General features: G+C 44.0%; 1 protein-coding gene across 2 annotated transcripts; it reads left to right on the top strand.

The window, feature by feature from the left end:
- The first annotated feature begins 553 nt into the window (after positions 1 to 553).
- On the top strand, positions 554 to 20,160 carry LOC309535110 (pancreatic alpha-amylase-like). Of its 2 annotated transcripts, XM_082227905.1 has the most exons (12): positions 569 to 673; positions 4,111 to 4,207; positions 7,913 to 8,134; positions 11,415 to 11,561; positions 11,853 to 12,050; positions 12,802 to 13,032; positions 14,143 to 14,276; positions 15,991 to 16,113; positions 17,757 to 17,856; positions 19,230 to 19,351; positions 19,491 to 19,616; positions 19,840 to 20,160. In XM_082227905.1, the coding sequence occupies exons 2-12, from the start codon at positions 4,121 to 4,123 to the stop codon at positions 20,027 to 20,029; spliced, it is 1,680 nt and encodes a 559-aa protein (XP_082084031.1). In that variant the 5' UTR covers positions 569 to 673; positions 4,111 to 4,120; the 3' UTR covers positions 20,030 to 20,160. The 2 variants fall into 2 exon arrangements, with proteins under 2 accessions (XP_082084032.1, XP_082084031.1); XM_082227906.1 differs by lacking the exon at positions 4,111 to 4,207 and having other exon boundaries at positions 554 to 673.
- Positions 20,161 to 21,504: the final 1,344 nt, after the last annotated feature.

Below are 21,504 nucleotides of genomic sequence, written 5' to 3'. Positions count from 1 at the left end.
TATCTGACTTTTAGAAGACCTCTGAAGGCAACCCTTTTTAGGGAAGTTTTTAATGTTTGATGTTTTATTGTGTTTTAAATATTTTGTTGGGAGCCTCCCAGAGTAACTGGGGAAGCCCAGCCAGATGGGCGGGATACAAAATAATAAATTATTATTATAACTACAGTGGTACCTCAGGTTAAGAACTTAATTCGTTCTGGAGGTCCATTCTTAACCTGTTCTTAACCTGAAGCACCACTTCAGCTAATGGGGCCTCCCGCTGCTGCCGCATGATTTCTGTTCTCATCCTGAAGCAAAGTACTTAACCCGAGGTACTATTTCTGGGTTAGTGGAGTCTGTAACCTGAAGCGTCTGTAAACCGAGGTACCACTGTATACAATCCTATGATTCCGATACCAGGCAGAAAAGAGCACCTTGCGGTGAAAATTAAAAGCATGAACGCTAGAGGGCAGCATGCAGGTGTTTATGCAACCAGGCGTGAGAATTTTGCCCAAGACTTGAGTGAAAGACAACCTGAGCCACACAAGCCGGTTGCAGAGGCGGGACGTCGTTTGCTTCCTTTCCAATGATTGGCTGCCGTCCCCTCTACTGCGAGCCGTGCATTGCAAAGGTGGGAGCCCTTAGGGGAGTCGCGAGGGGAGCCGTGCCTTGTATTAAGCCTCCGAGCGCGTAGGTATGCGACCTGCAATGCATTCAATGGGATTCTTCTCTGCTAATCCGGGGAGGGAGGGCGCCTGCAGGAAAACGCCAGATAAAACCCTTTCCTTCTCGGGAGAGGTTGCACCAGTCGAAAAGTGACGCAGCAATTGAGATTGTTGCAAGATTTTTTTTTAAAATCCCTTTCTTGGCAGTCCTACTTTTAGGTTCCGTGCTCATAAAAATCCGGATTAAAAACAAAACGAGAGTTTTAGTGCGATTGTTCATGGGCCCCTGAAATTTAGTGCGAATAGGATTCACCCAAGTCCTGAAACTGGCTTTGAGAAGGGCTGCATTCGTTAATTCCTGCACTGCAGGGGGTTGGACTAGATTTCTCTGGGGGTTCCTCCAGACTCTACAGTTCTGTGATTCTGTTCGAACCATAATGCAACTTTCATGGATTTTGTAGAGCCTATTTCTAACTAGGCATGCGCCAGGATTGCTACCAGATTTGCAAGAGGATAAGCAGGGCGAGTCCCAGATTTTTTCATGAAGCGCTGGTCCAGTAAGGCTTGATGATGATAGTGATGGGTCAGGCAGCTCTGTCCATATATTTCTCGGCTTATTCCAAGAAAGTATAACCAGACCCAGATATACTAGCTGCTTCTTCCTTACTTTCCAGCAAATACAAAAATAAAAGCCAAACCATGTGTAATTTAGAAGTTTTGAATCTCACAGATTTTGCTGGCCTGCAACTCCCATGGTTTCTTAGCATTGCCCATGTTGGCAGGGGCTGATGGGACTTGGAGTCCTATTTGGAGAGCATCAGTTCACCATCCCTGATCTAGAAGAAAATCCTGTATATCCTGCCCGCTTTCTATGGCTAATGGCAGCTCTGGAAGGGTAGGGCATTTGCATTGCAGTAATGTTATTTCCACCTCCTCTCAAGTCTTATATCCTCCCCTCCAAAATGGATGCATTTGGTATGGAGACAGAGACATCTTCCTGTTTGTCTAATGGTGACTATATATATATATATATATCAGTTAGATATACTAGCACTCCATTACAAATTCTGCCAAGTACCAGGCGGCCTGGGAACTAACTGTGTGCATGTACAGTGGTACCTCGGGTTAAGAACTTAATTTGTTCTGGAGGTCTGTTCTTAACCTGAAACTGTTCTTAACCTGAAGCACCACTTTAGCTGATGGGGCCTCCTGCCGCTGCCTCGCCACTGGAGCACGATTTCTGTTCTCATCGTGAAACAAAGTTCTTAACCCGAGGTACTTCTGGGTTAGCGGAGTCTGTAACCTGAAGCGTATGTAACCCGAGGTAGCACTGTAATTCCGATATATTTGGACCTTGAAGCATCCCTAACTTTGCATAATGAGTGCCCATTGCAGCAAGGTGGGATTAGCGAGCTATCAGCATTTGGGGATGCAGGCTGCTGGCTTGCCTAACATAGTTTCGGCCACAGGTGATGGCTCTTTGTTAATGTCTCCAGCACCCTTCACTTTTAAGTGGGACTAAGCAGGTACAGTAATCTCAACTAAAGCATCCCTGACAGATGGTCATCCAAACTCTGCTTGGAAACCTCCAAGGAAGGAGCGTCTATGAGTGGATAGACAAGCTAATATCATTTGTAGAGGCCAGTAAGTTTATTGGGTTTGTTTGCAAGGCTCTCTCCAAAAGTCACTTCTGATGCACAAATAGCCTGAAATGTACTCTCTTAAATAATAATACCCTCATTCCACATAATTCAGCAAACGGGTTCTATTTTTCCCATGGGAAAGCAGGCAAAGCATCCTAATCTTACAGTAAATTAATTCCTCCGCTATGCTGGCTCACATTTAGTGAGAGCTGAGCTCATTAAACAGTTCATGGGCGGCTGTTTTGTCTCTATTCAGTTGGGTCTGCCGCCGTTCCCAAACTCGATTTCCGTATTGAAATGGGGCAGTGTCAGTTTTGCTCGTTCCAAGCAGTTGTGCTTCTAGCTGCGGCTGCAAAATGCGGTGACAGCTGGTGGCAACTGCGTCTGGCAGACCTGCACATTGTCGACTGGCACACTGCGCAGCGAAGCAGGTTCCAAAAGAGCACATTGGCACACAGAAGTTCGTTCTTTCTCCTTTGTAGCTGAAGCAACAGCAAGGAGATGGCTCTGCAAAAATAAAGTGCAGTGTAAGAATTATCATTTTGTCTCCCCTTCCAACTAAGGGACATACATGCGCAGAGAGAGATTTCTGGGTGTGCATCTGTGGCTGAATGGGAGACACCAAATGCAGTAAGCGTTCCTGTGCATGCATTTCCAGTTCTGGAAAACTGGTGTCCCACTGACTAGTTGTTTGGAACAGAGAAATGGATTCTGTTCTCTTCCCTGCCAAACAGCTGATTGGTGGATGTTCAATGCTTTTTTGAAAAAAATGTATTTTGGAAGTCTCTCCTTGCATTCTGCTGGGTTGGAATCTTGGTGTTCAGAAATGCAGGCTCCTCCTTTCAGTCCCTCTGATTGGCTCAGGCATGGATTCAGAGTCATCAGAGCCTGCCCACCACTCAATCCATGTGGTTCTGAGAAATTCTGCCCATCAGTCTCAGGATGCCATTGAAGAGCAAAACCTTTTGCAGCCCCTGACTGTAGGTGAGGCAGCCCTTCTTCCAACCACTTGCCCATTCAGAAATTGGCCACCTTCTCTCTTCCTATAAATAAAAAATAATAATATAATAATAAATTAATTAATAATAATAATTTAATAATAATTAATAATTATTATCCATCTGAGGATGAGGATGAATGGAGGAGCGCCTCAGTTTCCTTGCAGTTTATGTGAGTGGGAATAATATTTCCATAGCCTAGAACGGGTCTGCAAATCGCGGCTCCGGAGCCGCATGTGGCTCTTTTACACCTTTGCCGCGGCTCCGGGGCGGATACTATCGAGGGGAGGAGGCGCATTGTGCGCCCCGACACTCCCCACTGTGGCGGGCGCTGTACTGACTGTGATGTCGCATGGGGGTGGTGCGTGCATTAGTCACGCACCGTCCCGACGTCACCTTCCCGCCCGCCCGCTACATTGTAAGGGGCATGTACGCTGGTCACTGTTTTGAAGGGGAGTGAAGAACACACACACAAAAAAGGTAACTTGTTAATTTAACGTTTATTTCTATGAGGAGGAGTAATTCTGAGGGGTCAAACAAAGAAATAATAAAAAAGTGACAAAAAAGTTATTTTCATAATGACGAGTTTTTTCCCCAGGTTTTTTTTCTTCAGAAACAGGTCCAAGTGGCTCTTTTTGTCTTAAAGGTTGCAGACCCCTGGCCTAGAACATAGAATAATAGAATTGTAAAGTTGGAAAGGACCACGCGAGGCATCTAGTCCAACCCCCTGCATTTCAGAGTTGCGGGGTGTGGGGGGGCGGGGGGGATGAGTCTCCATGCCCTTGCTGCCTAATAGTCACCGTTGCAAAATCCGCTTCCTGGCAGCTTACTATGAATGCTGGAGTGCAAGCAACCTTGGTCTGCATTGCGAGGAGTGACTTGGCTGCATTTGGTGAAAAGACCGCGCACACTTTCCCCCGAGGTATTTCAGCCAATTTGTATGCCTTCCAATCTACTGAGGTGATATACGGTAGGGTGGGATCATTTTAAAGGTTTCTTGAGCAACATAAGAGTAATAGAATCGTAGGGTTGGAAGTGACTAGAGAATCATCTAGTCCATGGGTAGGCAAACTAAGGCCCGGGGGCTGGATCTGGCCCAATTGCCTTCTAAATCTGGCCCACTGACGGTCTGGGAATCAGCGTGTTTTTACATGAGTAGAATGTGACCTTTTATTTAAAATGCATCTCTGGGTTATTTATGGGGCCTGCCTGGTATTTTTACATGAGCAGAATGTGTGCTTTTATTTAAAATGCATCTCTGGGTTATTTGTGGGGCATAGGAATTCATTCACCCCCCCCAAAGTATAATCCAGCCCCCCACAAGGTCTTGAGGGACAGTGAACCGGCCCCCTGCTGAAAAAGTTTGCTGACCCCTGATCTAGTCAGCCGCTCTGCAATGCAGGACTATGAAACTGTCCTGTACCCCAGCATTATCAGCACCACGTTGTAACCAGCTGAGCTACCCAGGCACATGGAATAGAACGTGAAATGGGACCAACTTCCTCCCACTGCATACATTAAGAGAATTGTGTTTTTTATGGCTGTTTTAATCATATATATTATTGTAAGACAAAGGGAAAAGAAAGGTTACAGCCTGATCTGTTGGTACAAAGCAGAGTGATGAACTAACAAAAGACCTTTTCAGTCTTTGGGTACATAGAAGAAGAAGAAGAAGAAGAAGAGGAAGAAGAAGAGTTTGGATTTGATATCCCGCCTTTCACTCCCTTTAAGGAGTCTCAAAGCGGCTAACATTCTCCTTTCCCTTCCTCCCCCACAACAAACACTCTGTGAGGTGAGTGGGGCTGAGAGACTTCAAAGAAGTATGACTGGCCCAAGGTCACCCAGCAGCTGCATGTGGAGGAGCGGAGACTCAAACCCGGTTCCCCAGATTACGAGACTACTGCTCTTAACCACCACACCACACTGGCTCTCAGAGATTGGTGAGCCTGGACTGGACTAGTCGCCTTCCCAGTTGGTAGTAACCTGCCCAGTGGGTCTGTGGCACCATTCACATAACAAAAGCTACCATGGAGATGTAACTTTTTTCTTTCTTTCTAAAGTAGGGGGTCCATAGCTTGGCTTTTGAAAAACAAGGGGTCTGCAATACTTAGCTCACTGGGGACCACAGCACTAGAGGGCATGACTCTTGTTTTGGAAGAGTCAACAACAACAGCAATTTTATTTATATCCCACCCATTTGGTTGGGTTGCCCCAGCCACTCTGGGCAGCTTCCAGCACATATAAAAACATGATAGAACACCAAACATACTATAGATTCAAATTCCAGACTGACCCTGTTTAGGGAGATGGCTTTGCTTATACAGTGGTACCTTGGGTTAAGAACTTAATTAGTTCTGGAGGTCCGTTCTTAACCTGAAACTGTTCTTAACTTGAAGCACCACTTTAGCTAATGGGGCCTCCTGCTGCTGCCGCGCCGCTGGAGCACGATTTCTCTTCTCATCCTGAAGCAAAGTTCTTAACCCGAGGTACTATTTCTGGGTTAGCGGAGTCTGTAACATGAAGTGTCTGTAACCTGAAGCGTCTGTAACCCGAGGTACCACTGTTCCATTATATATGTGGGAATTAGCCAAGGGGCTTGCTTAGTATGAGACATAGTGGGGACTTCTGATACAAACAGAATCTGGACCTTTGCCTGATCATACAAGGCAATGAGTCTGTTTTTATAGGCTTAGATGCCCTCCCAAAGGAAAATACCTGAGTGAAAGGCTGGTCTGCTACAGAACTGTGCCACAGATAGAGCTGGTGTGTGTAGTGCTTAGAGCTCTGAGTCACTAATGCAAGCTGAACTCATAATTTGGTCCCTTCCTTCCTTATGGTTAGCTGGCACAGACAGTACCTGCAGTGAGGTGGTGATGGTGCCACTTTTGTTACTGCTGTTGTATAAACCAGCAGGCTTTGAAAATCAAGGAGGGGAAGATTGAGGCCCCCACCCATGTCATGGCTCTACAGTTTGACTTTTGATGGGAAAATCCAAGAAAAAAGCAGAATTGTCATTTAATGAACATTTCTGCTAAATAGATCCGGGATCCTAAACGAACACCAAAAGCGGAAAGAAAAGATGTTCCTCATCATCGTAGTTTGTAATCTCAGCCTTCAGCAGTCACATCTGTCAATTCTCCAATTTGTTTTGTTGCCAGAGTAACTAAGGTATTCTAACGCCAACTTGCACGGTGTTACATCTGGGCTTTCTAACAGCTCGAGGTTTTTTGTTGTTGTTTTTTTTTAAAAAAAAATGGTTTAAAATTTAAAATGTTAAATCCAGTTTGAAGTGTTGCTAACGTGCTGAGAGCTTTGCAAAGAGCTCTCGTTGGTCTGGCAGCTGGGGTTAGGCAAAGCTTTAACTGGAATTCGTTTGACAAGTTCTTTTCTTTGATTAAGCAAGCTCAGTTAGGGGAAATGAAGCTGTGCTATTCAATATCACCTAGGGAACTTTGGCAAAAGTGAATGCTTAAAACATACGTCAAATCATTGGATCAGGAATCGGGGAGGATTGAATGCAGGTGCCCACATGCACGCCACCTCAAATAGCAGCGTTGTGCCCTTTCCAGTTTGATACGATGCCTGAGCAATGTGATGGATTTATATTTATTATGATTTAATGTTTTTAAACGAGTCACATTCCTGTGCCGAAAAAGCAGTGCCTGCAGCAACATGCAAAACCATTCTCTCTCTCGGGGCTCAGTGTGAGATAATAACATATTCAAAACTGATAACTAAAATACAGAATTCAAAACGAGGATCTTTGCAACAGCAAATTTAAGCCAGGTGAAACTCTCATCTCATGCCCTGGCCTGAGACAAAATTCAGGATTTCTAAAATTATTATTCTGAAGAAACATGAGCTAGGGTGGGTATTGCACATGGGTTTTTGCCCATCTGTGGTTGACAGAACTTCCCTTATTCTAGACTCCTAAGTTCATGAATGCTGAGGTGAATGCACACTCTCCATGCTTCGATTTGGTATGGCCACACGCATGACCCTAATCCTGATTTTATCTGTGTTTATCACAGTCTCTCTGTGTGTTTGCATACCCTCCAGCATTTCTCCACTGAAAACAGTGATGTCCTATTCCATAATAATATTACTTTTATTATTTATACTTCACCCATCTGAGTGGGTTGCCCCAGCATATATAGAAACATAATAAAACATTAAACGTTAAAAAAACTTCCCAATACAGGGCTGCCTTTAGATGTCTTCTAAAGGTTGCATAGTTATTTATCTCCTTAGCTCAAGGGTCACATAACTCCATACCCTCTGACATTTCTCCAATGAAAATAGTGACAATAGCAGGACATTCCGGGATCAAATCAGAAACCGGGACGGCTTCTGTAAATCCAGAACTGTCATTGGAAAATAGGGAAACTTGGAAGGTCTGTGCTTGGGACTGAATTCAGAGACTCACTATAAATTGCTGAACTTGTCCAACATGTTGACCACATTAAACCAACAAGCACTGTCTCTTTCACCCCACTGACATTTATATTATTGGTAGCAGCCTGTGCCACAGATTCCCCCACAGTTGTCTGTGCTTTAAAACTACATGCTACTAACAAGGTGGAGTGTCAGGGTGCAATTGTTAAACTGTGCTTTGCTCTCCCTTCAGAAGTGCAGAAGGCTGTTGAGAAGGATGTCACCGAGTATCAAGGACAACATGAAGAACCTGTTTCTTCTTCTCCTGGCGGCCTTTGGACTTTGCTGGACCCAATACAAGACCAATCCGAAGCCTGTAAGGACATCTATTGTCCACCTCTTTGAGTGGCGCTGGATTGACATTGCTCTTGAATGTGAACATTACTTAGCCCCAAATGGATTTGCAGGTGTCCAGGTTAGTACTCTCTCGTTTGCTGAAGGCAAAATAACTATCTGGTAGATTCTGGATGAGTTTCTACCATCCAGTTCATGTTGTTGTTGTCGTTTAGTCGTGTCCGACTCTTCGTGACCCCATGGACCAGAGCGTGCCAGGCACTCCTGTCTTCCACTGCCTCCCGCAGTTTGGTCAAACTCATGCTGGTAGCTTTCAGAAAACTATCCAACCATCTCATCCTCTCTCATCCCCTTCTCCTTGTGCCCTCCATCTTTCCCAACATCAGGGTCTTTTCCAGGGAGTCTTCTCTTCTCATGAGGTGGCCAAAGTATTGGAGTCTCAGCTTCAGGATCTGTCCTTCCAGTGAGCACTCAGGGCTGATTTCCTTAAGAATGGATAGGTTTGATCTTCTTGCAGTCCGTGGGACTCTCAAGAGTCTCCTCCAGCACCAGAATTCAAAAGCATCACTTCTTCGGCGATCAGCCTTCTTTATGGTCCAGCTCTCACTTCATTACATCGCTACTGGGAAAACCACAGCTTTAACTATACAGACCTTTGTTGGCAAGGTGATGTCTCTGCTTTTTAAGATGCTGTCCAGGTTTGTCATTGCTTTTCTCCCAAGAAGCAGGCGTCTTTTAATTTCATGGCTGCTGTCACCATCTGCAGTGATCATGGAGCCCAAGAAAGTAAAATCTCTCACTGCCTCCATTTCTTCCCCTTCTATTTGAGAGGAGGTGATGGGACCAGTGGCCATGATCTTTGGTTTTTTGATGTTGAGCTTCAAACCATCCAGTTCATAGCACCCAGTTAATACACTCATAGTCTTCTCACCATGCATGTATGAGATGGATGGTCCACTGATAAACCCACATTTGTCTGGGCCTCACCTCACAAAGGATATTGTGGAGCTGGAAAAGGTTGAGGAAAATGGCGTCTGATATGGCTACTATGCTGGAGTTTCTTCGCTTAGAACAAAGGAGGATGTGACAGAGCTGGATAAAATGATGCCTGATCTGGAGAAAGCGAATAGGGAGAAGGTTTTCTCTTCTATCGTAATAATAGAACTTGCAGCCTTCCAATGAATGTTAGAAATACTAGAATCTGGGGCCATGTTTGAAGGTTCAGGTCAGACGAAAAAACGTCTTGCTTCACATAACATGTAGTGTGTAGTTTGACAAATTCATGCCTAGGAAGGCTATCTTCTACCTCCACTGTTGGATTTAATGTAATATTTTTCTCCCCCCTTAAAGAGGGGAAGAATCACACAAATCGGTCTTCTCCACTTGTAGACGTAGTCTTGGGGCGACTGACTTACACGGTACCTAAATATGCCTAATGGGGAGGAGTGTATTTGCCTGTTCTGTCCACTATAAAGCAACAATTCCCAGCAGGTGTTTGTGTGGACTTGCCCTCAGTTTACCAGAATACCATTTATTGAGGATTTGCACTAGGTTAAATATTAATAGAGTTTAGAAAAAGAAGTCCTAGTCAATGAACTTTAGTAGCAGGGTTTGTGAATGCTCTGTACTGAGATAGTAACAAAATGTGTCTCACAGAGGCTGGACCAGGATATGTTATACTGTACAAATCGAGACACTTGACACGTATTTAAGAGCTAGCGGGTGGGAATCAGGCATCAAGTTCACTGGAGCTGACCAGCTGACAGGGTTGTTTTGAGGATAAAATTGCTGTGGAGGTTGTTGTTTAGTCGTTTAGTCGTGTCCGACTCTTCGTGACCCCATGGTCCCGCAGTTTGGTCAGGTTCATGTTTGTAGCTTCGAGAACACTGTCCAACCATCTCGTCCTCTGTCGTCCCCTTCTCCTTGTGCCCTCCATCTTTCCCAACATCAGGCTCTTTTCCAGGGAGTCTTCTCTTCTCATGAGGTGGCCAAAGTATTGGAGCCTCAGCTTCACGATCTGTCCTTCCAGTGAGCACTCAGGGCTGATTTCCTTAAGAATGGATAGGTTTGATCTTCTTGCAGTCCACTCAAGAGTCTCCTCCAGCACCATAATTCAAAAGCATCAATTCTTCGGCGATCAGCCTTCTTGATGGTCCAGCTCTCACTTCCATACATCACTACTGGGGAAACCATGGCTTTAACTATACGGACCTTTGTTGGCAAGGGAGAACCTTATATACCACTGCAAACTTCTTGGGAAACTGCTGCTGTAAAATGGAATGAATGAATATATATATATATATATATATATATATATATATTCCTTTTAATCATTTATTCTGGTTCTGTGGAATAAATGATAAAAGAGCTAAGCAGGCTACTGAAATTCTGCGCCCTAAGAACTGGAAATCCCACTCAGCAAATCCTCTCCCATCACGACTTCTAAGACATTGCAAACACCAGCTGCATGCCTTTAAAACTCCCTTTGCAATCACAAGAGCTAGAAATTAGCTTTTGAAAGTAAAGCTGAGGCCAAACCAGCCTCCTAAGGCAGGCATAGGCAAACTCGGCCCTCCAGATGTTTTGGGACTACAACTCCCATCATCCCTAGCTAACAGGACTGGTGGTCAGGAATGATGGGAGTTGTAGTCCCAAAACATCTGGAGGGCCGAGTTTGCCTATGCCTGTCCTAAGGCCAAACCGGAACATACCTCACAAATCCCTGCATCCAATACCTGAGTTTTTGCAGTTGGATTGTGGGATGCTTATTATCTTGCAAAATCCCACTTTCTTCCCATATCATATGATACATTTCCCCCCCTTTCGCTTGGGAAGCCATTTTTCATGCTCCCCATCTATCTGAAATGTAGCAGTCAGACACTAGAGAGGGGACATTGTGGTCCATGGTGCCCAGATAGTGGAAGTTGAGGCCTGGCCTCCCAGCTTCAGATGGGAAGAAAAGATGGTAACGTTATTCCAGTGAGCTTTCCCATGGGCCACCTCTGGATTACATAAAATGCTACATAGCCAAGGTGTTGGCGTTTGAAATGAACCCATATGGAGAAAAGCATTCGGGATAGCTATTGTTATGCATCAGTTAAGAATACTTGAAGGTAAATAAAAGTGTATGAGTAATGGATGCAGGGTCTGTGATCCCACAGAAATTATCTTGGAGGGGGCATTACAAACCCCCCCCCACACACACACATCTACCAAAACTAACCATCCCTTAACATAATTGCTAATGTTTGCACTGCTGTATTTATTGTCACATCCGTCACATTCTTTAGTTCAAACTATGATTTAAAAGGGGCCTATCTACCTTCAAACATTAGACTGATAGGAAGAGTTCAATTACGTTTTTATCTCCTACTCGCTTACTACATTTTTTAATTATATAGGTTTCTCCTCCAAATGAAAACCTTGTCATTACGAGTCCCTGGAGGCCGTGGTGGGAAAGATATCAACCAATCAGTTACAAGTTATGTTCGCGTTCCGGAAATGAAAATGAATTTAGAGACATGGTGGCCAGGTGCAACAATGTCGGAGTAAGTGGCTTTCAGTGACTATTTATTTTTGGACAGTCCCGCTTTTCAACCCAAAGAACGTTGAAGAGCATAATAAACCAACAATCGATTAAAATGGTAAGACTGCAAAATTCTGAGACGAAAATGATGGGAAGCCTTCCCAAGCTGGAAGATTGGGAAGGCTACATCCTGAACGCTAAGGACTAGAAACCTGAACAGAAATAGAGAGATGCTAGAAGAAGCTAAAACAGATTACTGAAAACAAGTGGCTCGCTAACCACCATGCAACTCTGCTGTTTGTATCTTCCACAGGTGTATATCTATGTGGACGTTGTAATCAACCATATGTGTGGCTCTGGGGCTGGCTCTGGGAACCGGGGGACTTGTGGCAGTTATTTCAATGCAGGGACCCGAGATTTCCCAGCCGTCCCATATTCTAGCTTTGATTTCAATGACGAGATATGCAAAACACACAGTGGGGATATTGAGAATTACAGTGATCCTGTTCAGGTAAGCTTTACACTATTGATACCTGATATCCCTGGCTCTCTTAAGATGCTGTTGGACTTCATTTCCCATCAGCCTCAGCAATGTGGCCATTGGTTAAGGCATCATGGGAGCTGGAGCCCAGTGATACCTGGAAGATTCCAGCTTCCCCTCTTACAATATAGCTAAGCTTCTACCAATACCATTTATTTCCTTCTCGGGATCTTATTGGGTCTTAGGTATGAAATTGTGTTCCAAATGTATTTTTTGTTCTTTAAATGGCTGCTGCTGCTAATAATAATAATAATAATAATAATAATAATAATAATAATAATAATTTATTTATACCCCGCCCATCTGGCTGGGTTTCCCCAGCCGCTCTGGGTGGCTTCCAACCGAATATTAAAAACAATACAGTGTCAGACTTTAAAAACTTCCCTAAACAGGGCCGCCTTCAGTTGTCTTTTAAAAGTAAAATAGTTGTTTATTGCCTTGACATCTGCTGGGAGGGCGTTCCACAGGGCAGGTGCCACTACCGAGAAGGCCCTCTGCCTGGTTCCCTGTAACCTCACTTCTCACAGCGAGGGAACCACCAGAAGGCCCTCAGCGCTGGATGGGCTGAATGATGGGGGTGGAGATGAATAAATTGGTGGGGTCAGTAGATCCTAAGAGCTTTTGTTCAGGATGGGTGTTGGGCAGCTGTCACAAGTACTTTGGTTATTGCGTGTTTATGCTTTGGCCACTAAACCAATGGCGGTTTTCCCCACATGCACAGGTTCGCAACTGTCGCCTGTCTGGTCTCGTTGACCTCACGCAAAGAAGGGATGATGTGCGTTCAAAAATGGCCAACTACCTCAACCACCTGATTGATATTGGTGTAGCAGGGTTCCGAATCGATGCTTCCAAGCACATGTGGCCTGAGGACATCGCTGCTATTTTAAGCAAAGCACATGACCTCAACACACGGTGGTTTGCCAAAGGTTCACGGCCTTTCGTCTATCAGGAGGTAAGTAACAGGAATTTAAAGCATTTTGTCTAGCACTTTCCAGTGTTCAAACTGTTCTGCATGCCATGCTTACTTATGTGTCAGGCTTCGGGGAATTGGCTTCCTCCCCCTGTGGCAGTAGATAAGAAGATCAAAGAAAGGAACGCCTTACCTGCTCGAAACTTTAATAATCACAGCGCGAGAACAAAGAACACATCTCCTAGAAATGGCGGTGTTGCCAATTAAGGATTACACCCCCTTCCATTCCTATTAATCTATGTCACTCCTACGCCTTGTAATCTGAGCTTGTACCCTCTATGCTTTCTGTTCTGCCACTTTCTGAGCTCTTCTTGACCTTGGGCTGTCCAGAGACTGTGAATCTGTTAACCCTCTCTCTTCCAGAGTTTCTTCTCCTAGCTGTTCCCCATCCAGTATTTCCCAGCTTCTGCCTTCTGAACTAGGCCCCTCTGCAAACCACTGTTCCAAATCTATACTGTCCTCCTCCTCCTGGGAAGATGTAGGAGCAGGGGGAGGGGGTGGCTCCCACCATTCCTCCTCAGTGCAGCCCTCCTCAACACGGTCCCCGACAACATGCTAGACCTCATGGAGCTTTGGTCTTACCCAACAATGCAGTTATTTTCTCCAGGTCAGCCCTCAGACATTGCTTAAAAGAATGGAAGAACTGATACACTTGGGCACAGCTGCTGCTAGTGCAAATATTGGGTTGGGGAGGAGTTTGCTGTTCTATGTGGAGCCCTTTGTAAGAACCGTTAATTTTAGTGTATTGCAATTGGCGGGACTTGAAAGTGCTTCAGGTCAGCTGCTTCACGTCCTGATATATTTCCATTGTTCTCGCTTCAAAAGTGTAAGATGCTAGAGGCCAGAGGAAACCAGCTCCATAAGGTAATGGCCATAATAGCCGAAACCATTTCTCTGGTCATATTGGAGATAAGTCGAAATTGATACCACTAGATGTAACACAGTACGTACCACAAGATATTTACGTCTTAGTTCAGCTCGCCGACTATTCCTGCCGTAGCCTACCTTCTCTCAGTGATGTTGGTTTCTGCAGCAAATTGAAATCAATATCGTGTATCCCTTTTCTCTGTGTCTTTCCCCGGCTTTTTCCAGGTAATTGACTTGGGCGGTGAAGCGGTCCACAGCTCTGAATACTTCAGAAACGGCCGGGTGACTGAGTTTAAATATGGCGCAGAACTCGGGACAGTCCTCCGCAAATGGAACGGAGAAAAGATGGCAAATTTAAAGTAAGACTCAATCCATGCCCAGGGGCCCACACACTGAGGGTGGGGTGCAGAGGGGGTCTACTGCATGCAGATGGAAGCCAAACACTGCAGATCCCCCCCCCACTAGCGCAGTAATACAGTCATGGCCTACAACAGGAGTGGGGTTTGTATACGAAATGCCACAGGTGTGCTTTTCAGCCTATAATTGGAAGGACAGGATTATTCATCCCCCCCACCTTTTTTAAAAAAATAAAAATGCAAACATGTGTAGTGGTTCCCTGACTGGAATTTCTTCCCCCTGGAAACCCAAATGGATCCAACACTTTTGGCATTTTGGTCCATTTGCCCAAGAGGTTATGGAGCATTAGCTGCCACTGCAATTCTGAGTATTTTATTACCTGTTTTATGACAGATACTGGGTGCTTTTATAACCCCAATCCTGACCTGGCTTTACTGGCTGTCAGTTAGTTTCCAGGTCCAATTCAAAGTGCTGGTGTTGACCTATAAATTCTTAGGCAGCTCAGGACCTCAATAACGTAAAAACCACTTCTCTCCATAAGAACCAACCCAGACTCTGTACTTGTCACCTGAGGCCCTTCTCGATGTTCCCTCTCCCTGAGAGGTCCAGACTCCTGACCAGTCGTGACCGACTCTGGGGTTGCGGCGCTCATCTCGCTTTACTGGCCGAGGGAGCCAGCGTACAGCTTCCGGGTCATGTGGCCAGCATGACTAAGCCGCTTCTGGCAAACCAGAGCAGTGCATGGAAACACCGTTTACCTTCCCGCCGGAGCAGTACCTATTTATCTACTTGCACTTCGACGTGCTTTCATATAGAATACAGCAAAACATACAAAACCATGTAAAAGGATCAAATTGAGAAACAAGGACACCAACAAGAAATAATAAAATTATTTCTAAAAACTGTCTCTGAACATAAGAATTGGCCTTTTCTGTGGTGGTTCCTCGACTGTGGAATGCTCTCCCCAGAGAAGTCTTTAGGTGCCAAGCAAACCATTCCTCTTTTCCAAGGACTTTGGCCATTAAATAATCTTTGGCCTGTTAAAGGTGGGGATTATCAGACCATTATTATGATCATTTTTTATTATGCTATCTATCATCGTGCTTTTTATGATGTTATTATTATTATGCTCTGTAAAATTTGTTTTATCTTTTGATAAAAGGCAGTATATAAATCAAATTCATCATTATCATCATTATCATCATCTTCACTAAACTTCTAAAGCTGCTCTTAAGCTGTCTGGAATGGTTTTTGTTACAGATAGGTAGCCGTGTTGGTCTGTCATAGTCAAAATAAAAAAATTCCTTCCAGTAGCACCTTAAAGACCAACTAAGTTAGTTCTTGGTATGAGCTTTCGTGTGCATGCACACTTCTTCAGATACCTCTTCCATTTCATGCGGCTCAATGTGGTGCCTTCCATGGTTCCAGTTACAGATAGGTAGCCGTGTTGGTCTGCCATAGTCAAAATAAAAAAATTCCTTCCAGTAGCACCTTAAAGACCAACTAAGTTAGTTCTTGGTATGAGCTTTCGTGTGCATGCACACTTCTTCAGATACACAGTTTTTGTTTTGGAATGGTTTTTGTTTCAGTTTGGCTGTCACCCCCTCAGAGATCGTGTAATGAGCAGTGGGCTAAAAAAATATACCTGGTAAATAAACAGTAGTTTGCACCGAAGTGAATTGTGAATAAAGTTTTGATTATTTCTTCACAATTTAGGCGCTGGGGAGAAAACTGGAGTTTGATGCCTTCTGACAAAGCCATTGTCTTTGTAGATAACCACGACAACCAGAGGGGCCATGGTGCTGGTGGAGCCTCCATTCTTACTTTCTGGAACCCAAGGTAAGGCGCGTCCTTTTAGGGTTATTGAGCAACAATGTTTATTTCCTGAGGTCTGAATATCCAGGCATGCTGATATCAAAAGCAGTTCAGAAGAGAAGGAATCCTATTGGTCTGCTGGGTACCCAGTGGTAAAACAACAACAACAACCCTATGGTTACGTGAAACATTCTCAATAAACACACAAGACGTAACCGGCTGTACTTTTGCATAAATAAGGTATACTATTCATTGTATCAAATTGTAGATTTCAACGGAAGTCTCATAAAGTTCAATGAAAAAAGCAGAAAGCCCAGTGGATCAGTTCATTCGCTAGTCAGTTCATGCATAAGGTCCATACAAGTATAAGTATCTGTTCCAGTTCTGGGCACCACAGTTCAAGAAGGACACTGACAAACTGGAACGTGTCCAGAGGAGGGCAACCAAAATGGTCAAAGGCCTGGAAACGATGCCTTATGAGGGAGCTGGGCATGTTTAGCCTGGAGAAGAGGAGGTTAAGGGGTGATATGATAGCCATGTTCAAATATATAAAAGGATGTCATATAGAGGAGGGAGAAAGGTTGTTTTCTGCTGCTCCAGAGAAGCGGACACGGAGAATGGATCCAAACTACAGGAAAGAAGATTCCACCTAAACATTAGGAAGAACTTCCTGACAGTAAGAGCTGTTTGACAGTGGAATTTGCTGCCAAGGAGTGTGGTGGAGTCTCCTACTTTGGAGGTCTTTAAGCAGAGGCTTGACAACTATATGTCAGGAGTGCTCTGATGGTGTTTCCTGCTTGGCAGGGGGTTGGACTCGATGGCCCTTGTGGTCTATTCCAACTCTATGATTCTATGATTCCACCTGTCTATTCATAGAGTCCAATAATCCACATGAAGGGTTGTTACAGTTCCTCAGAATCCTTTCACAGAGTCTAAGATAAGGATTTCCGGTATATTAGCCTTGTTTCGCCACTACTATGCTATAAGATCCACTATCCTGTAACATTACATATGAACCTGTTCTACTGATGAAGCCTAGGCTAATGTGGATTATTGGACATACATTAATATATAAAAATGTCTTCCCATACATTAATATATAAAAATGTGTATAGTCTTATTATCCAAATACTAATTTCTTTATCAGTAACCTCATATATTCTATATAAAGTCATTCCAAATATCATTACATTTAGCCAAAGTAATTATTTGTCTATAAACTGGAACATTACTGTGCTGTATCTAATCTCTGCTTGAATTATCTTCCTATTGAAGAGATTTCTGCTGGTCTGACTCAGTGTTTAAACAGCACATATTTGGAGAAAGTGGCAGGACGCAGAATGTCCTCTGGATGGTGCTAACATCTAACATCCTTGGCTATTGGCCATGCTGACTGCAGCTGATGGGAGTTGGTCTCCATCAATGTCTAGAGGGCAGCATGTTGGCTGCTTCTGCACTTGTACATAAACTACCTATAATGAATTATTAGTGTGGTGCAGAATTCAGGTTTCCTTGGCAGTATACACAGCATGAATGTAAGACACCTGAGAACTGTACTATCGGGAATGGGGAGTTGCTTTGGAAGAGAATATGAAATTGTTGGGCCTGCTTATTTTCTGTACTCTGGTACACTTTTGGCAACTAGGTGCCTCTTATCCATTTTCCAGACTCTATAAGATGGCAGTTGGGTTTATGCTTGCTCACCCCTATGGATTTACACGAATAATGTCAAGTTACAGATGGCCAAGAGTTATCCAGCATGGAAAGGTAACTTTATTCCGGTTCACAACAGCTATTTGTTAATTCCATATCAAAGGCGTTCTGTCTTAAGGGATAGTATTGACACTTGGAAAACAGTTTTTTTGACCCCAAAGCCAGAGCAGCCGTTGAAATCTATGCTTTAAGTTGACTGTTTCCAATTTAGCAGTGTTATCCTGTGCATGTCTACACCCAGAAGTAAGATTTACTGGATTCAGTGGGACTTAATTTCACGTAACCGTCATAGGATAGCAGTCTTTTGTCTTGATTAGTTTTGGTGAGATTTAAGCAGGATTCATGTTTTTGACTGAGATCACTGACTGCAAAGCCCTCCTCCCTCCCATACACACAAAATAGACTTAGGCGGGTTTCCACAATAAATTTAGCCTAAGGCTGTGCCTCACAAGTATCAGGCCATCAAACCTAGTGTGCAAGGATGGGTTATGGCAGGGACTGGCAGGATGAAGAGCAGTGGTGGGAGGCAACAGCCGGGGAACCTTAAGGGAAGCCTGAGAGAAGGAAGGCTCAGAGCCTGGGGAGTGGTGGTGGGACACTGAGAACAGGTCAGAGGATGAAAGAGGGGGGCAGAATGGTGGGAGGCTGAAGAAGCAACAGGTTTGAGCGAGAGAGAAGAGCCAGATGCAGAAAGCAGTGCAGACTCAAGACATGAAGCAGAGAAGGAGGGGCCAGAGGCTGAATAAGCACAGCTTGGCTTTCCTCCTGTAGTAAGCTCCTCTCCCCCTTGTCTCCAAGGTCCCTGACATAGTTTAAGGCTGCTGGGGAGACATCCAGCTGGGGAGGAGACTTAGTGGGAAGTAGAAGGCAAATACCTTCAGTCCTGGCAACAGTTTCATAGGGGCCAGTCCTGTTTGTAGGCATTGCTGCCTGGTATGCTGTTTTCTTGAATGAAGAGCGAACTTTTCTGCCTGTCTCTGCATCTTGAGTGCTGACCTGCATCAGAACCAACCCTGACAGACAAGCACATCAGTGTAGTCCAGTCTCAGAACCTTTGCTTGCTATAAGGTTCACCAGTATAATCAAGTAGATTTTGAAGCCTTGTTGTTGTACCTTAAATCAGGCCAGGTCTGTCATAAGTCACATGGCCCAACTACAATTCCCATCATACCTGACTATTGCCCACGCTGGTTGGGGCTGAGAGCTGGAGGGACACAGGTTAGCTACCCCTGTTCTAAATGGAGGCCATGACTACTCATTTGGGGAATAATCTAGTCTATCATGGTGCCATGACTTACGACAGACCTGGTCTGGTTTAAGGTACATCAACCAGCATGTTGAGACTCACGGCCAGTCAATTTTATTTGCCATGTGATAGTGTCATTTCTTGTTGTCTAATCACTTTAAATGTCATATTCCATAACTAGGACCTAAATGACTGGGTTGGACCACCGAGCAACAGTGATGGATCAATTAAACCTGTTACGATTAACACAAATGGCACCTGTGGTAACGGCTGGGTCTGCGAACATCGTTGGAATCAAATAAGGTAATAGAAGCCGCCAGATGTGTCATCTGTTCCTGCGGGAGCCTTCTTGAGATGGAGAAAGTCTGTTTCTCCAGATGTTTAGGATTCCAATGACTTGTGCCGTTTGCATAAGGAAGTGATACACACGTCTCATTTCTAGGAACATGGTGACATTCCGAAATGTAGTGTACGGCCAACCTATTACAAGGTGGTGGGATGATGACAACAACCAGGTGGCGTTTGGACGTGATGGCAAAGGGTTCGTTGTGTTTAATAATGATGACAGGTAATGATTTTATGTAGAGATGAAGGCATTCATAAATTACATGTTGCAAGTCATTTGCCAAATTTGTATAGCAGATTAATTTTGCTGCTTGTCTTTTGCATGTCTGCTTGTTCACCCAGGGAAGCAAATGATACAGAATGACAATGTGACCAGAAGCATATAAACCGAGTATGTAAAATGGCATTAAAAAATACAATTATTATTTTTGTTTTCTTTTGTACAGGGCCTTGTCAGTAACGTTACCAACCGGTCTCCCCCCTGGCACTTATTGTGATGTTATTTCGGGACGAAAGGAAGGCAACCTCTGCACTGGAACGCAAATCCACGTTGCTGCTAATGGCACTGCTCATTTTCAACTGAACAGCCAAACTGAAAATCCATTCATTGCAATTCATGTCGAAGCCAAGCTGTAATCCACACTGAATCTCTTTTTGTTTGTTTTTCGGTCTTAGTTCTTCTAAGCTTTATGAAGCTAAATTAAAGTAAAATGCAAAGCCTCATAAATTATCTCTAGATGAATAAAAGTCACTTGTGGCTCAGCTTATTTGTTTCTTTTCTGATTAATTTTAGAATTCCTATCTCATTCGTCCTTCAAAGAAGGTAAGTCCTGCTGGATGAGAGCAGTGTGCCATCTTAGTGTGCCATCTTGTTCTTGGCATCACCCAGCCACATGCCTCTGGGAACCTCACAAACGAATTATGAGGAGGGACACCTTTCTCCATCACCACCATTGTTTGTCTCCCAAACAAGCTACCCCTGCTAGTTTTATGCTCCTCAGATCTTTGCTGTTTTTCTTTTGATCTCATGCGGATTTTGTGTGCACTAAGAAGACTTCTTTTTCTTTATATTTAGATATTTATGTATGTATAAATGAAACCCAAAGATTTGCAGATTTCTTTTCTTTAAAAAATGCAAGTCAACCAACACTAAATGAGCTCAGTCATCGTTGAACAGTGATGGACTTTGGGGTGGGTGGAAGTGGAATGGAACCACTGGAACTCTGGCCAGCAGTGCTTCGTGCTGAAACACTTTGCTGCAGGTCCCATGTGTCGTGTAATAATGCAGTCCATTCCTGCATAGAACTGTTTGCTGGAGGAGTGTCTACAAAAACAAGGGAATCGATCCCTGAGTCCAAGCAGAATGACTAAGGTGTCTTGATAATCATTCATCATTTGAAATCTTCATTGCTTTGCCCAAGGCAAAGTTAGCGATCTACACCATGTAGGAAACTAGTAACTTCCCCAACTAAGCGTGATAAATGAACCATTGGGATTAACGTTTGGAGATAGGGTCATACTGACTCTTATTATATTGTTTGGGCTTATTTGTGCAACAGTTACAGGTTGCAATTTCATGAAGAGAAATCTAGCTCTGGGCAACTCCTGGTGACCTCAATCACCTTAGAAAGCAGTTCTCACGGTTCACATGCTGCGGGGAGCTTTTGTTTTTACTTTGCCACCCAAATCTTTGCACCTGTGCAAATATGAAAGCTTGTTTTCCTTTGGTGCGTATCAACAGCCAGCCTTGCTTTTGCTCATGGTTTCATTGATCGACTTTTCAAAAGCAGGTGTTGTAAGACCACCTTAATTTTTGACGCTGTTTTATTTCAAGGAACTGTAAAGCTGATTATATTAAAGGAATCGGCCTTTGAGCGAGGATTGGCAATAGCTCTGACCATATTTGCAGCACCTCCTGTGATTTGCCTAGTTGGTGGCACAACAAATTCTCTCTTTTTTTATTGCAATTTAAAATTCCAGGTACACATCAACTTTTCCTTTACATTAACCTACATCTTATACTTTATTCTTCTATATATATATGCATACTCTAAATAATAATTTTTGACTTCCCTCTACCTCTTAACAGATTCTCTCTTTATTTAATTTTC

The sequence above is a fragment of the Podarcis vaucheri genome (assembly GCF_965113315.1).
Source record: "Podarcis vaucheri genome assembly, chromosome: 6".
Taxonomy (NCBI): Eukaryota; Metazoa; Chordata; class Lepidosauria; order Squamata; family Lacertidae; genus Podarcis; species Podarcis vaucheri.
This window is presented reverse-complemented; position numbering and strand designations above follow the sequence as displayed.